This window comes from Podarcis pityusensis, assembly GCF_964106645.2.
Source record: "Podarcis pityusensis genome assembly, chromosome: 1".
Lineage (NCBI taxonomy): Eukaryota > Metazoa > Chordata > Lepidosauria > Squamata > Lacertidae > Podarcis > Podarcis pityusensis.
In genome coordinates, this window is record NC_138028.1 from 115427825 (window position 1) to 115445817 (window position 17993).

At 43.7% G+C, this 17993-nt stretch overlaps 1 protein-coding gene across 3 annotated transcripts in view; it reads left to right on the forward strand.

Annotated features, from left to right (window-relative positions):
- The window catches only part of CCDC141 (coiled-coil domain containing 141), a 113557-nt gene that overhangs the window by 50335 nt on the left and 45229 nt on the right, over positions 1-17993 (forward strand). For all 3 annotated transcript variants that reach the window (XM_081023289.1, XM_081023288.1, XM_081023287.1), the window contains exons 6-9: positions 2618-2737; positions 7412-7606; positions 14816-14988; positions 16150-16291. In XM_081023289.1, the coding sequence (XP_080879415.1) occupies positions 2618-2737; positions 7412-7606; positions 14816-14988; positions 16150-16291 (630 nt within the window). The remainder of the gene's footprint in view (positions 1-2617; positions 2738-7411; positions 7607-14815; positions 14989-16149; positions 16292-17993) is intronic.

Here is a 17993-nt window from a genome sequence, read left to right on the forward strand (position 1 = left end):
CCCTACAGCTCCTTGTTAAGTATTGCTTCTGATGGAGAGTTTGATGTCCTTCCTTCCGTGGAGTTTTATCCCTGACATTGCCTTATTCATTATTGTCCAGGACTGAGAGGTCAGTGTATTCCATTTAGCACTCAAAGAGTGAGAATGTTGCACTTTCCTCCCTGTCTGGCCCTAGATTCTGTCATCTCTCTGACCAGCTTCCATATAATTAAAAACCATATAGAGTTGTATCCAACGTTACATGTGCAAAATGCAGCTTCCTCCACCCAGTTATAGGCCATTCCCTCTGTCCACTGCAGCCCCCTATGACACAGCACACAGTGTTTGGTAGCTCCCCACAACCTCCAAAGAAGCTACAAGGGAGAGGGGCAGGAGGAGAGGGGGGAAAGGTAACGTTTTGTTGCATGAGCTTACTTTCCAGTCACATGGCACTGAACGTAACCTGCCTTTCTTGTCCTGCCGATTCCAAGTAGGGTAGCCCAATGTTAAAGGTAAAGGTAAAGGAACCCCTGGCCATTAGGTCCAGTCGTGGCTGACTCTGGGGTTGCGGCGCTCATCTCACTTTATTGGCCAAGGGAGCCGGTGTACAGCTACTGGGTCATGTGGCCAGCATGACTAAGCCGCTTCTGGCAAACCAGAGCAGCGCACAGAAACACCGTTTACCTTCCCGCTGGAGCGGTACCTGTTTATCTACTTGCACTTTGACGTGCTTTTGAACTGCTAGGTTGGCAGGAGCAGGGACCGAGCAACGGGAGCTCACCCCGTTGCGGGGATTCGAACCCCCGACCTTATGATTGGCAGGTCCTAGGCTCTGTGGTTTAACCCACAGCGCCACCCGCAGCCCAGTGTTAGGAGCAAGCTTTTGTAACATCTTGTCATAGAAGGTAGTGGATGGCTGCAGATCCACTTCCATTTAGGGGTTCTGATGACTACAGAAAAATATATTGGACACATTCAGTATTCCTCCCAATATTTCCTGCTGGAATAAACAGTGGCATGCCTCAGATTTATGTGCTCCCTCGTCCCATTTCCCTCCCCAAGCTCAGTGGTGGCGCTGGCCTTCCAGGATCAGATCAGAAGCTGGGATGGCTTCTGCAATTCTGGAACCATCCGTGAAAAACTGGGACACTTGAAGGGCATGCCATAGTGTGCCGCTGCATCTGAACTGAGCCACTCAAATCATAGTGATAGCCAGTCTCAGAGTAGACCCATAAATTTACTTTAAGTATTACTTATCGCCTTTAGTTGTTAAGAAACACTGTGCATTATATATATATTATATATATAATCTCTCCCCACCTCTCCAGTACTGTGATTTAAAAATGAAATCAGGCCTCGAACGAGGAACATATCAAAATGAATAAATTGGAAGCACTTAGGAAGCAGCTTTGTGGTGTGACATCAAATTAAATTTTAATTACATTAATTATCTCTTTATATCCCTTGCTACACCAAACTCCTTAGGTAATTCGCTGAGTGTGTTGTTGTAGATTTGTGGGAAGCATTTTTGTTTACTTTCAGAATATTCATAGAGGAATACTTAATAGCTCCAATTGTGACATATAAGGGCAGACTAGGGCCTCAGTCTAACACAGTTATGTACCCATGCTTAAGCCCCACTGAAATTAAAGGAGGTTAAGCATAACTCTATACTGGATTGTGGTGTATATGTAGGTAATGATCCAATACACCAGTAAATAAAATAGCTGCATTTTAGCCCATGTGATATCAAATTCCACATACCTCTTACTCTGTTTAGGCATTATATGAATTAATGGAATAGGGGGAAGGATCTTGCATGCTTGACTTCCTCATGTTCATTTTAATTCTCGAAAGAGCCTTTGTGCACACAACTGCATAAGCAAAGGATTCCAGGTCCCTGGTCATTTATTCCTCATTCTCCAGGGTGAGGGATTGTCATAGGATAGTTACATGCAGGCCTTGAGCTAAAAGTATATTCATTCTGCTTGGGGGGGTCACTGTTTTCCTTCCTCTTTTTGTGCCCACAGTTCAGAAGATAGGTTCTGTCTTAACATCCTGCAGCTTTATAGGATTAAAATAGAGTAGACGTGGATGTGAAATAATTATAGTTCCTAGGGCAATGCTTTTCTTTATCAAATAAAACAGCAAATCACAAAACAAAGTGAAGACTGAAAACAAGTCCTCATTCAATGTAAACAGGATTTGTTTAAAACTTCAGTGCGCAGACGACTGGGCTATGGAAACCCAGCCTTTATTAGACTCATTTACAAATTTCCTATTCTTTCGGTTAAGACAAGATTTTTCACACGCTCTCATTAAAAATGAAGCTAAACTGGGTTGCTGTTTTTACATGAATAGATAACTCGCAATGTAGTAGTACAGTTCAAACCAATTCACAGGAGGCTGAGTTATTTCTAAAAAGATATAGGCCTGAATAGCAGTAAGCAGGATATAAGAGTTCTTACCATTGTGCTGGATCCATTCAGTGACTGGGAATGTGATCGTAATCATCTATGTTTATTGCTTATGATTAATCTCGTTCAACACACTATGGGTTATTACATAACTATCCTTATGATTAATCTCACTTCAGTAGTTACATACCAGTCCTTCAAAATATTGTTTCTTTTTTCAGATCACCTCTTGGTACAAGAAGAACATAAAGGATTATTTTCATAAGCAAAAGCTGGGGTCATCTTTAAAAGAAAATGAAGAATTACTCCAGGAGCACAAGGAAATGGAAAATAAGGTTAAAGTAAGAACCATCTTATCTAAAACATGCTCACTGTAGTCCTTCAATTTCTTACAGTGGACTATTGTATTGATATAGCAACATCTTTCCCTGAGGATTATCAGTTCACTCATTAAATCATGGGCTCTTCATTGCTTGGACTAATCTACACTGGTGAGTTATAACGTTAAAAATACGTTATAAAATGTGACACCAGAGGGCGCTGTAGAGCAGCAATCCATTGTCAATGGGATATATATATATATATATATATATATATATATATCAGGTTTTTTAATAGCGTTTTTCTTAGCAGTGTAGATCCAGCCCTAGTTTATATGTTTTTGCCCAGTTTGGGAAGAATATGTATTTGCTCAAGGTTTCTGACAAGTGGCAACCCCTCTCAAGGCAGGTCACTCTTAAAAACTATGGTGCTAAGGTTCCATAACCAGACAAATTAATAGAAGGGGAAATATATGAATGGCGGTTAGCTAAACTAGTTAAGAAATGCAAGCAAAACCTCAATGTGTCACTGAGGTTTGGGGCTGCTTCCCCATTGCAAAAGAAGAATGCACACTAGAGCTTCTTTACCTATTACATATGGGGTGGCTGTTGATAAAGTCAGCTATTTTGTTTTAAATAATCATTTTACATGTTGCTTTACATATTCCACCCACCCCCAGTTTTTTCTTCATCCTTAGCAAAATCTTAGTCTCATGCTTCATTTCAATTTATGTATCCTTAAATTTCAAGAAGAAGAAATCAACTCTAAGAGTGTCTGTCCCAATGATGGCTTTTTAAGAAAATAAACATTCTCAATACAGTCTAGAAAGCTAAACAAATTTAAGTATCATTGACTTCAGTGGGAAAGAGTTAATCACTATAATTGGATACAATCACACTTAAAAGTCATTAACTTTGGCTGGATCACACCCAGTATTTTTCTGCAATTCAGGGTGCATAGGAACGCTTCTTTTTTCTCAGCTGCTTCATGTTTTTGAAAGTCTCACAGCCTCTTTTGAACAAAAGGGTCCAGTTTTTGTTTTTTTTAAAGACCAAAGTATAATTTCACCCTGTGTGCACCAATCTTTTAAGAAGTGCCAGATCAATCAAGAGATCTACAAAGGGGCTCAATTTCTGTGCCAAATGGAATATTGAGAACTGCAATTTTAAAGGCTACTTACTGAGCAGGCAAAAAAGTAAAATAGCATGACCTGTCTGTGGAGAAACACTGAGCACAGGTTATGTATAATGCTGTGTGTCCTCAGAGGTACTTAGGTAGCTCAGGAAATCTGCAGAGGCATGGCAACATCAGGCTTTTTCCAGCTCTTGGTGGAAAGAAGTGACAATGATATCATGCCACCAAATAGCACGCAGTATTAAAACAGTAATGTCTCTGGCTGCTGTGGATCACTGCAGATGACAGCTGATCCTCTGTGCTAAGCAGCTCACTTGTAGCAGTTCATCCTTGTAGATCAAATCATTATCTCAGCAGTCCTGCAGAGAGGCAAGAAAAGGGCTTTCTGCCTGTGGCTTCGAAGAGAAAATCCCCCAGTCTACACAATGAACCATACCTACCAAGCTTAAAAGGTAAAGGGAACCCTGACCATTAGGTCCAGTCGTGGTTGACTCTGGGGTTGCGGCGCTCATCTCGCTTTATTGGCCGAGGGAGCCGGCGTACAGCTTCCGGGTCATGTGGCCAGCATGACTAAGCCACTTCTGGCGAACCAGAGCAGCGCACGGAAATGCCGTTTACCTTCCCGCTGGAGCGGTGCCTATTTATCTACTTGCACTTTGACGTGCTTTTGAACTGCTAGCTTAGCAGGAGCAGGGACCGAGCAACGGGAGCTCACCCTGTCGCGGGGATTCGAACCGCTGACCTTCTGATCGGCAAGTCCTAGGCTCAGTGGTTTAACCCACAGTGCCACCCGCATCACATAAACTTTAGTGAGGTGTTCAAGGGACAGGGGCAGCAGATCCTGATGTCGATCTTTATACCACCCACCCCATCCCTGATGTAGATCTTCACTCACCTCTTCTTCCCCGGCTGGGAGGGGACGCCATTTGGTGGTTTGCCTCAGGCGCCAAAATGTCTTGTGTCAACCCTGCTCCTGCCTCTTAAGACACCCGTGCGCATGCTGTCTGTGCCCCGTGGCCTACGCAAAATTGGTGTCAACCCAAAGAGGGCCTTATGCACATGTCCCTGTCTCTGTTGAGGGACCCTCCCCTCCCCCGCATTTACATGTGTAGCACCAAATTCCCGAATAGGGATGGAAACCACGGTTGTGATATCTAGCAGCCTCCTCCTTGCCAGAGGGATAAGACACATCACACATGGCTAATTCAGATGCAACCACTTTTCTTCAACACGGCAAAGATTATGTGTGTTTATCTCTCTCTCTCTCTCTCTCTCTCTGTGTGTTGTTTTTTTTTTTTAAAAATGTTATTATTGTAACCTTTCCTGTAGAGCTTCTTTCTTGAGTGCAGAGACCCAACATGATATAGTGAGTAGAATGTTGGACAGGGACTGGGGAGACCAAGGTACAAATCCACACTCAGATATGAAGTCCACTGGGTGACACTAGGCCAGTCACACATCTAGCTCAGTACTGACCCTCCAAAGTACCGGGCAAGAATCTTTCCCAAACCTGACACCTGAGATCTTTTTAACTAGATCTGCCAGAGAATGGACCTGCGACTTCCCGCAGTACAGGAATCCTCTGTGCTTTTTACCTCTGAGATGGCAACCTTTCCATTTAGAAATCTTCTAACACCACCAATAAACACCAAAGTGTGTCAAGTTTACCATAACCCATACCAGCAAGAGAATATAATGGGGAATATTTTCTTCTTTATTGAACAGATTTATTTATTTTTTAAAGCCACGCAAGACCCACAATGAAGTCACATAGGAATGAAACTGAGCCCTGGTGATCTTTGACCAGTGTGTGGCTCTGATCCAGCAGATCTGATGTGATTGCAAAGGCCTCTGTGTTCAGGGAGCGTCTCCATATTCAGTGGGCGATCTTGGAATGCTTGCACACAAATAGCTCCCCTTCATAGGAAAGGGCAGAGGGTCACTGCGCTGACTAACTTTTGGACGCTGTCCATTTTTAAGGAGATAGGATTACCATTATTAGAATCAATGGGATTTAAGCATTACAGTAAAACACTTAGGCTCATTGATTTCAAGAATACATTGACATGCATAGCTTGCGCTGGATTGCCCAGTATTGAATCTTGGCAAATTGTTGGTAATGCCATTGTGTCAAATAACTGAATGCATGTGGTTGTATTTTAAATAATAGCAAGATGCCCATATGTTTGTTCCTAAGCAATGTAATTGAATTTTGAGGGTACTGTCAACCATTCATATTAGCACTACTTTGAACATGGTAGTTGCTGTCCCTTATTTAGTAGGATGGGTATTTTGCAGTTCAGCAGGATAGGTAATTGAACAAAAGGCTTGTACTTCTTTGCTGCTATTACCAATTCATCCCGGAAGAATGGTTTTCCTGTTTATTAGCCATATAATAACCTATGCATGGGAAGTAGTTGCTGTAACTCTTTACACTATCTCTACACTGTAAGCCAGTGCTGCCTTGGTATATGGCTTTGTTTGTTTATTTGTGGCATTTGTATTCCATCCTGTTACATAAACCTCTGTAGGTGGTTTACAATAAATCGGGGAAAAAGAGAGTTAAAATACAAAGTAAAACATAAAACCATTTAAAAGGGTGGAGGAAACTCTTCTTAAATACAACAACAAAACTAGTTGCATTGAAGGAATTGTGAGGTGTCCAGCCATGGGGAAATTAGACTACCTGCTGCCATGTAGGCCTAACTATCCACAGGAAAAGAAACAGAAGTATACTAGTTTATTAGGTATTTTTGTGCTTTCATTTTTGGGTTTTTATCTTGTGGACCTGCCCTGTGATCTTCGGATGAAGGGTGGTATACAAATTTAATGACTAGTAATAATAATAATCTCAAATACGTTTGTGTGAATCAAATGTCCTTGCTGGACTTTTGGGTATGACAACTGGGACCATCTGCACAGCAGGCGAGTTTAACTGCCTACCTAGCCATTGATGCTCCCTCACACTGCCATGTTCTTTCCCCCCTCCTATCTGGGGTTCCTTGGAGAACGCTGGGGTCTTGAGGTTGCCCATCACCTGGACAGCACACCAAGCAGGCACACAGGTCACCTGATCACAATCTTCTTCACCATGATGAGCTGTAATTTTTTTAAAAAGTAATTTTCTGAATTTGCATCTCCTACCTTCCAACACTTTGAAGCTAGAATCCAGGATGGCAGCTTCCTATTTTGTTTTGTTTTATCACGGGAGCATGGGAGCCATTTGGGTTGCTGTAATCTCCTGCAATTTTGCACCGCAGTTTCCTCCCCCCCCCCAAAAAAAAAACACATTTTGGGCAGGCATGGCAACCAAAAACAGGGTCCTGGAAAAAAGCGCTTTTGGAGGGAAATTGCATTGCAAAATCGAGAGAGCAAGACCACTGTTCTCTTGCAATAAAAAACAATGTCCTATTTTTTCCAAGACACTTGTAGGGTATGGAATCTATGCATGTAAATTAGCATGTGCAAGTTTTATTTAAATCTGTGCTATTGTCTGTCTTTTTCGTGGGGTGGCTATTCTGCAGGCAGATAGCTAACTGAGGCGGCCCTTCTCTTTCTAGGTATGGAGCTCCAGTGTGGAAGATTTGAAATCAGAGGCTCTCAAGATTCTGTTTTCAGAAGAGTATGCTGAAAAAGAGCACCTGAAGCTTTCAAATCAGAAAATGAACCTGTTGCAACAGGAAGTGAACCGCTGTATGGAGGAGCGGAAAACCTTGTTGCAAGAAGCCAATGAATTCTTCACTGCAGCAGCGAAGGTTAGTCAAAGGATTAACCAACCCACAACATGTGGTCCAGTTGCTTACACTATGCATATCGCACCACGTTTGTTTTCAGTTTGTCACAGTTCTGTTTCTAGTTTCAAAAAGAGAAACATTGCATCCATTTGTATGTATTTCTCTGTATGCAGAACTTTCTGGGAGGGGCAGAGGAGTCCCTCCAAGGATTTTGCCTCCAGCAGTTTATATTCTAAGAAACAGGTGGGGCTGTTGTGCGTCAAGGCCCCGCACCCCCTCCCTTGAGGAATGAAAACACATGGACACCAGTATTTAGGTTAATGGGCGAAAAAAGGCCACAACTTTTATTGGGTACAGAATGTGAATGGTATTGGCTTTAGGCACTGGACCCATTCCGACTATATCTGACTCCCGCTCGCCATGCAGGAAGTCTCAAAAGGGTTAACCACTTTTAGGGGGAGCCCTGTTTATGTACATCAACTCGGAGCTCCCCCAGGGTCACCGGAAAGTCATGCCATGGCCTTAGCCACCTCCCGGGCTTCGGATAGGATCCACGACCCCCAGGTTCCTTTAACGGAATACCCTTAAATGGGAGGGGTAGCTGATGACCACAACCTCCCCTCCCATAAACCAAGTTTTCCCAATGCCTAACAGCCAAACCTTACAAAGTTGTGATGATTTGCAACAAGGTAGGCAAAAACCAAGTGGCTGGTGCCAATCTGCCAAGTGGAAAAATTCCTACCAGGCCCCTTCAACAGCCGACCAACTGAAGTCCATAGCAAGGTCAAGGTGACTAACGCTAGAAGAAAGGGCAGGAGGGCGGGAGATCCGTAGTAGCAGGGAGCAGAAGGAATTACTCTCGGCTGTGTGGCAGCTTAGCCACAGCCACACACCCCAGCCAGCCGGATTGGCTGGCGGGGTTGTGACACGCGCCGGGACTCCCTGATGACTAAACACGCCCCCCACTAAGGGCGGGAAGCGCAAGGCCCGCGCACAATCCCTCCCCTCCCTGAAAAGGAGAGGCTTTAGTATACACCGTACTTGTTCTTAAAACTTTTTTTAAAATGTTTTGAGAGTCCTATTAAAATTGCAGAAATACTAGACCTTTTCTTGAACTTTGTGCTCTAGGAGTCTGTACTGAGTTCCCGTTTGCTTATTTGTTTGCTTTCGTTATATCTTTTTGACCTGCTTCTCAACCATGGTAGGCTCTTAATGAGGCTTACAATTTATCCGACATAAGAATGAAAGTATATTATGTAAAAGTGGGACCTGCACAAAAATGATGCATCCCATAGCTTAATCAGTGGAGCATAAGGCTCTTAATCTCAGAGTGGTGGGTTCGAGGACCACATTGGGCAAAGGTCTTTCCCCACAATCCCCAACAAAAAAGCTTCAGGTTTTTTAACAAATGTTAAATGGAACATTTTCTTCAATTCATTGTATATCATTTCCCAAAATTTTTTAATTACTTTACAATCCCACCACATATGATAAAATGTTCCCTCCTTTTCCTTACACTTCCAACATATATTTGAACTAGTTTTTTACATTTTCCCTAACTACACTGGTGTTGTGTACCATCTGTAGATCATCTTCATGTAATTCTCCTTCAATAGGGAACAATCTGTAAATTTTAAGTCAGTTTTCCATAATTTAACCCAATCTTCCATCATAATGTTGTGACCTACATCTTGTGCCCATTTAATCATGACTGATTTTACCTCTTCATCTTTCGTCTCCCATTCTAATAATATGCTATATGCGGCCTTCAGTAGTTTCACTTTCCCTTCGATCACTTCCATTTGAAACCTAGATCTAGTATAACTAAATCCTTTCTTACTGTCTTCTTTATATGTTTCATGTAGTTGTCGATAATGCAACCAACTCTGAAAGTGGTCTTTGATCTCATCATAATCTCTTAATTTCCATTTTCCCTCATGTTCCTTTAATAAATCAACATACGTGAGCCATTTCCCTTTCTTTCCAAGCGGTTTGAGCAGTAATGCTTCATGTGGTGAAAGCCACCACGGAGTCTTTTGTTCCAATAAGTCTTTATATCTCTCCCATACTCTCATTAATGATTTCCTAATTATGTGGTTGTAAAAGCTTCTATGAATCTTCCCTTTCCCATACCATAAGTATGCATGCAAGCCAATTCTGTTATCATGTCCTTCTAGTTCTAACGCCTCTTGCTTGTCCAATCTCATCCAGTCCCTGATCCATACCAAACAAGCAGATTCGTAATACAATTTAAGGTCTGGGAGGGCAAACCCGCCTCTATCTTTTACATCTGTAAGTATTTTATGTTTTATCCTTGGCCTTTTGCCCCCCCCCCCAGATAAATCTTAAAATCTCTTTCTGCCAGGATTACTTCTGAATATCTTAATGCCTAAAGAGGCTTGTACCAAGCAACTGTTTTCTAACTTGAATAGAAGAAAACTAGATAACAGAAGTTGCATGAGACAAGGGGATGGATTTTGAGGCATTCAGAGATTATAAAAGACTCAGTGATGTTGACTGGCAGGTTTAGTTTCTGTAAACACACAGTAACTAACAAAATAATATTTTACTGTATGTCACATATTTTGTGTGTGTGCACAAATAACCTTACTGTAAAAAAAGATTTCATACTCTGTTTACAATAGCAATTGACAGCAACAAAGAGTGAATAATACCCAGGGTGAGAGAGGCATTCATCATTTCATTTAGATAATCTGGCTTTGTGAGAAGACTAGCTGATTTCTGTCAGAAGAGTGACTGGGCAGTTTAGTGCAGGTTGCTACTCTAAGTACAGTGGTGCCTCGCAAGACGAAATTAATTCGTTCCGCAAGTCTCTTCGTCTTGCGAGTTTTTCGTCTTGCGATGCACGGTTTCCCATAGGAATGCATTGAAAATCAATTAATGCGTTCCTATGGAAACCGCCTTCAGACCAGGTCCGGGGACAGTCTGTCCCCCGACCTCTTGTGAAGGCTGGGGGGGGGGGGGAACAAGGGCTTTTCTTCCCACCCCCAGCATTTTAAAAAACCCGGGACAGCGGAGGACTTCTCCGCTGTCCGGGGCGATCTTAAAATGCTGGCGGGCGGCATTTTAAAATCGCCCCGGGACAGCGGAGGACTTCTCCGCTGTCCGGGGCGATTTAAAAGCCCCTGGGAAGGCAGGCAGGGGGGAACAAAGACTTTTGCCCCCCGCCGGCCTTCAGAAGGTGTTCCTGCCCCGCCGCCCGGCTTCGGAGGAGCCTTCCGAAGCCGGGCGGTGGCGGGAGGTGTTCCCAGACCTGTTTTGAAGCAAGGGGCGGAGGGGAGAAGATCGCTTCTCCGCGTTGCCGCCCCTTGCTTCAAAAGGGGTCCGGGGAGAAAGGGGAAGACACGTGCCTTCCCGTCTGTCCCCGGACCTGTTTTAAAGCAAGGGGCAGCGGGGAGAAGATTGCTTCTCCCCGTTGCCTGCCCCGCAATCTCCGAGGGGCAGAGGGGAAGACGCGCGCCTTCCCCTCTGTCCCCTCTTTTGAAGCAAGGGGCGGAGGGGAGAAGATCGCTTCTCCGCGTTGCCGCCCCTTGCTTCAAAAGAGGTCCGGGGACAGCGGGGAAGATGCCAGCATTTTAAAAAACCTCGGGACAGTGGGGGACTTCTCTGCTGTCCGAGGCGATTTTAAAATGCTGGCAGGCAGCAGCGAAGCCTTCGCTGCCGCCCGCCAGCATTTTAAAATCGCCCCGGACAGCGGAGAAGTCCTCCGCTGTCCCGGGGTTTTTAAAAAACCTCTCCGCCCCCCCGCCAGGCTTCGGAGGAGGTCCGAGGACAGTGGGGAAGACGCGCTGCGCTTCCCCGCTGTCCCGGAGATTTCCCTATGGGCTTTCGTCTTGCGAAGCAAGCCCATAGGGAAATTCGTTTTGCGAAGCGCCTCCAAAACGGAAAACCCTTTCGTCTAGCGGGTTTTCCGTCTTGCGAGGCGTTCGTCTTGCGGGGCACCACTGTATTTATTTAGTAATGTTACCTGCTAGAGAAGGAGAAACGTTTGTATGCTAATGTGAATGCGCTTAACTATTAGTTCTGGCTCTTTTGCTGTATTTTATGTTATGAACCAATGTGCAATAGCGCATCTCAAAAGGAAAGATATCTCACAACACTGCTGAATTGTTTGGTGGGACGCAGGGGCGTCTTGCCCATAGAGACAAGTGGTGCGGGGCGCCAGGGTGCCAAGTTCTGGAGGCTGCCAGGGAAGAGGCGGAGGCTGAGCGTGGCACCTCCTGGCATCAGCTCGCTGCCCTCGGCTGCCTCTGCCATGCCACGCCGAAGCAGCGCCCAGAGCCTCCGCCTGCTGTGGCCACCGCGGCACGGGCGCCAGGGATAAGGCTGAGGCTGGGCACAGCACCTCCCAGCATCAGCTTGCCGCCCTTGCCCGCCTCGCTGAACCAGTGCTGCGCCCGGAGCCTCTGCCTCTTCCCCACCAGAGGAGCCACCCTCCAGCCGCTGCCCGCCTCCTCCAGCTCCGCAAAGCTGCCGGCAGTGCCATAAAAAGGTTGGCAACTCTGGGAAAGAGGGGACTCTGGAGGGATCTTTGCACCACGGCGCCGGATATACTTAAGATGGCCCTGGCAGGACGCTAAACAACCTGTTGCGTCACTTCTCACCCATTAAAAGGAGAGCGCTATGACATTATTACGTCCAAGAGCAGTACAGGCGTCTCCCCGCTTATGCGAGGGTTACGTTCCCGGTTACCGCGTGTATATGTGAAATCACGTATGGTGGGCAACACCATCTAAAAAGCCTGTAAACAACATCTAAACCTCTGGAAACCCTTTAAAACCCCTTAAAAAACCAGCAGCACTTGCCAGAGTCTCCCCCCTTTTTGAAGCAAGCGTCCTAGTGTGTGGCTACATTAATCAACTGCAGCAGGATGAAAAGGCCATGTTACCATATCATATTATGCTGAGTTGGCACCATCTATGAAACTGTAGCAATATAGGAAGGGGCAATCCTGACAGCCAGAGTGGTTATCACAGCTGTCATGGAAAAACTTAACTTCAGAAGGCTACAGTCTTCAAACCTCCAACTCTATACAATGTTAAGAGTAGTGGCTTTAGAGCAGGTCATCTGAGGGTTCTGACCATTCTTTCAACCCAACCCTATGTGTCTTTGCTAGGAAGTACAGTGGTACCTCTGGTTACATACGCTTCAGGTTACATACGCTTCAGGTTACAGACTCCGCTAATCCAGAAATAATACCTCGGGTTAAGAACTTTGCTTCAGGATGAGAACAGAAATCGTGCAGCGGTGGCGCAGCAGCAGCAGGAGGCCCCATTAGCTAAAGTGGTTCTTCAGGTTAAGAACGGTTTCAGGTTAAGAACGGACCTCCGGAACGAATTAAGTACTTAACCTGAGGTACCACTGTAATTTCTACTGAGTTCAATGTTGCCTTTTCTGCTGAAGACCTTCCTCTTCCAGCAAGCCATTTCAGGTAGAGATCTTTCCCTGTCTGCACCCAGTACCTTTCGAAGAACAAACTTCATTACTAGTATGGTTTATGTCATGAAGTCCAGAGAATGGTATCCAAGTAGACAGCTCTACTAGCCCAACGTAAGCATTTTTCGCTCTGCCAATGGGATTTCCACTCCCTCTCCTCTTGTCATGTGCCCCCTAAATCTGCTCTGGAAGGTTGAGGAGAGACCCACAACAGATTTTTTTGGGGGGGAGGGGGGAGTGCAGAGGGGGAGGGGAAGTTTCATTGTCCAGCCTGCACTATGGGACCTATATAGTTGTATACTGCCTAGAGTTCTGATCCAAAGGCTCCTGAGTTTTTCAAAACTGACTGGTAATTTTATTGTTGTGAGTGGCTTGAAGTCACTTTTGTTTAAAGAAGGCTAATATAAATAATCAGCATCATCTACAATTCTATGGTTTGAGAAGGGAAGTTACATAAAGTGGCTCACCCTCCACTGCTGCTGTCTTCTCTCGAAGTGATAATCTTGTCATTATATCCCCCCATCCATTCTTCTTCTTCACCTACCCTCACAGACATCGTTCTCCTGGTCATTTTTGAAAGTCAAACAAGCATCCATTTTTATTTTATTTATTTTTTTGCTGTAAAAAGGACTGAAGATATTGTCCCCACATTCTCACTTTCTTCTTCAGCATCTTTTTGGTAATACAGCAATTCAGACATTTCCCTCATAACTGAAGGCATATTCTGGGTCCTTTTCCTCTCTCAACATTGTGACCTGAAACTAAATGCTTAGAGATACTCAGAAAAAGAAAAATGTGCACCGCGAAGCCAGGAAGCCGATAATTTGGTTTCTGACATTTAACTAAAGAGCATTTTAAACTGAAGGCCCCGGTCCAGTTGCCATTACTCTCAGCAGCAAGTTGCTTTACAGGTTGCTGCTATACATGAGACTCTCGCCATGTAACAAGATATCTGTGCTCTCAGCACTAGTTCACCATGGAGGAGAGAATCTGGATTCAGTGTTCCCTTTCATAAATGAATGGTTGGCATTGTAAGAACTGACAGTGCTGCCCATCTTGTCTGGTGCTGCCCCTGTAGCCTTATGAATGTGCTCAATAGTGACTCTGTGCATTGGCCCATCTGGCTCAGTATATTCAGACTGCCAATGGTCTCCACCACATTTGAGAGACCTTCCCTGTCCTGCTACCTGAGGTTCTTTTATGGGAAACCAGGAATTGAGCCTAGAACTTTATGCACGTAAAGCAAGTGCCCAGCCACTGACCTATGACTCCTTCAGTTCCCTGTCTACTAAGGAGAGCAGTGTGCACAGCTGAAGGTGCTTCATAGAAGGACTTGATCAGAAGCAGAGCCTCCTTTGTCCATGCAGATTCGGTAGGAGCCAGCATATGGGAACTTGTTCCAAAACTATGGAACAACATGGTGTCCTGCCTTCAGGGTAGTGGGCCCAACTCTATGGAACTCAATCACAGTAGAAATCAAGAAAGCTTCATCCATCCCTGCTGAATTTCAGAAGCCTGGTTAAAACTATTTTATTCCAGAAGGACTTTGCACCATGAATCTGCTCTGACATTCCAATCTCTGGTGTTTAATTTATATTTTAAATGTTGGATGTGTTTTGTAAGCCACTTTGGGATTCAGATGGTAAAAAGCGGGGTATAAATTCTTAAAACAAAATGGTTTCTATGCTGAGTTGAAGAAAAACTGTTTCGTAATATGTTTCATTTAAAAGGCCCCTGTCTTTTACTTTTCAAAAACTGTATTTGTCTTGATAGGCGTGTGACGTACTTAGAAATGTAGAGGCCTCCCTTAAGCTTCTTAACTCTGAAGGCATAAGCTCGCCTCTCTTGGCAATAAAACACGAGGAACTGAAGAAAGAGATTACAGAAGGATCAGCTGACGCCTTGCAGAAGGGACAAGCCTTGCTTAGCAAAGGAGATGCCCACAGGTAAGTTAAGGAAGTAAGTGAAGAACCCCATACACATTTAGGAGTTGCCTCACAGGTATCAATTATTTCTGGGAAGTTACATGGTTCTAAGCAGGTCGGAATACTCTTTTTCCACATGAGCAATGATCAAGGGGAACGTGGGGAGTTTTTAGGCAGAAATAAGGCAAATCCTGAAAATGAGGAAATGCAACCCAGGGTTTTATGAGCTTGACCGTTCATTAGGATTGAATCCAGGGTGATTCCCAGTGGATGAATTCTCTTCCTCAAATTCTTGAAAGCATTCCTCACAGCCCCTTTCCCACAAATTCACTGAGGCAAGGGGAAGTGACGGGGAAGAAATACAAGTTGTTTCGTATGCTGCAATATCCCCTCAACGGTAATTATTATTGTTATTATTATTATTATTTATACCCCACCCTTCTGGCTGGGTTTCCTCAGCCACTCTGGCCGGCTTCCAACAAAATATTAAAATACAATAGTCCGTCAAACATTAAAAGCTTCCCTAAACAGGGCTGCCTTCAGATGTCTTCTAAAAGTCTGGTAGTTGTTTTTCTTTGACATCTGATGGGAGGGCGTTCCACAGGGCAGGCGCCACCACCGAGCAGGCCCTCTGCCTGGTTCCCTGTAACTTGGCTTCTTGCAGTGAGGGAACCGCCAGAAGGCCCTTGGAGCTGGACCTCAGTGTCCAGGCTGAACGATGGGGGTGGAGACGCTCCTTCAGGTATACTGGGCCGAGGCTGTTTAGGGCTTTAAAGGTCAGCACCAACACTTTGAATTGTGCTTGAAAACATACTGGGAGCCAATGTAGGTCTTTCAAGGCCGGTGTTATTTGGTCTTGGCGGCTGTGCCCAGTCACCAGTCTAGCTGCCTCATTCTGTCTTTTTATTCAGGGTCACATTTTGATAGGCTTACTTATCTGAAGTAAATTTGTTCATATTTGTTTCCTCACAAGTTCTGGTGAGGAACTCATTTGAGGAAGGGAAAGTGTTGGAATAAAATCCACAAATGTACATGTCCTAGTTTCTCTGTTTTGCTGCAAATTAACATTATTGTTGGTTTTCCAAAGGCTAGCTGTGCAAAGGATCAGAATTGTTTTCATCTGCCTCCTATAATCCTACCTACCAGCAAAAATGCTAACTGTCATTTTGTTTCTGCCTTCAGTTCTTGGATGGCTGGTGTTCAGGAAATGGTAAACTGCATTAACAAAAGAGTAGATGGGCTGATCAAACAGTGTACTGCTTACAAGGAACTTGCCTCAGAAAAACAGCACTTAACCACCTCCTTAGACAATTATCTCAAGAAGGTATATGAAAACATGCAACCCATTCTGATAAATATAACTGAATGATAAATAGAAATTGATGTCCAATTTTATTGGACAGTGTGATTTTTCTTTCTTTTTTTTATAAGCTATTTATTGAGATTTTCAAAAATATTACAAAATAAAAATAAAAAAGAAGAAAATACAAAATAAAAATGGTTAAAAACAACTCAATCTTTCCATTACTTATTTTTCATTAGCTTGTTTCCCGGACCTCCTCACGCCTCCCTTTTTTGTATTCCAGTTCGGTTTGTTGGTTCAGCAAATCCTTACCCTCTTTGTTTATCCTAGTCTTTAATCTTAAAATATTGTAACGTTAAATTTTTACCTATTAATAATCCATTTTTCATATTCCCTTATAGTATTACAGCTGAAAACCACTTAATTTCTATCCAACATCATTCTAACATTCATTAATTTTACAGTATTTCTGTAGATAGTCTTTAAATTTCTTCCAATCTTCTTCCACTGACTCTTCTCCCTGGTCTCGGATTCTGCCAGTCATTTCCGCCAGTTCCATATAGTCCATCACCTTCATCTGCCATTCTTCCAGAGTGGGTAGATCTTGTGTCTGGACAGTGTGATTTTTTGGGTAGATCCACTATATATTTTGGAAAGTTGTATGTCTGCTTGGATGCCTCTTAAGGTACTGTAGCCGAATTTTGTATGATGGTTCCTAGGATCAAGGTTCAGGTTTTCACCTATGTTTGGATACAATTGGACACCATTTTGAATCAAGATGGTGGACTCCAACTTTAAAAAACTGCACTGATTTTAACCATTGATTTCAAAACTGCACCAGTTTTTTGGTTTATAAGAATTCCTGAGGAATGCTACGTGCCGGGCTCCTAGTATATATACAAAACGGATTTAAATGCACAGTATATCTAAATATGTCACAAGATCTCACAAATTCCTGCAGGCAAACGTGTAAGAGAAATTGGGAGAGAGGTTCCTCATAGTGCTTCCCTCCAGATTTCTATCAGGTATTTCTCTCTTTCTCTCACTTCAGTCCAGGAAATGTCTGCACTCTCATTTATTTATTCTTTTAATTGGATTTTGTTATATTCTGCTTTTTCGGATCACAAGCTTCTATATATATATATATATATATATATATAGTGGCCTGTGAGCCGAAAAAGCAGAATATAAACAAAATCCAATTAAAAGAATAAATATGTATAATATTCCACTTTAAACACTGAAACCACAAAGGAAATTGATCCACGAGGAAAGATATTCAGAGTAGAGAAAGAAAAAAGAGGAGAATAGGTTGAAACATAATAATAAAAAAGAACACAGAAACGAGTACCGTAATTAAACATGGAGAATGCATTCAAAGCACATTTCACCACTCAAGGAATTCTGGGCACTGTAGTTTAAGGGTTGCTGGAAATTGTATCTCTGTGAGAGGTAAAATACAGTGCCCAGAATTCTTGGTGTGGTGTAGTGATTAAGAGCGGTAGACTTGTAATCTGGTGAACCGGGTTTGCGTCTCCGCTCCTCCACATGCAGCTGCTGGGTGACCTTGGGCTAGTCACACTTCTCTGAAGTCTCTCAGCCCCACTCACCTCACAGAGTGTTTGTTGTGGGGGAGAAAGGGAAAAGGAGAATGTTAGCCGCTTTGAGACTCCTTCAGGTAGTGATAAAGCGGGATATCAAATCCAAACTCTTTTTCTTCTTC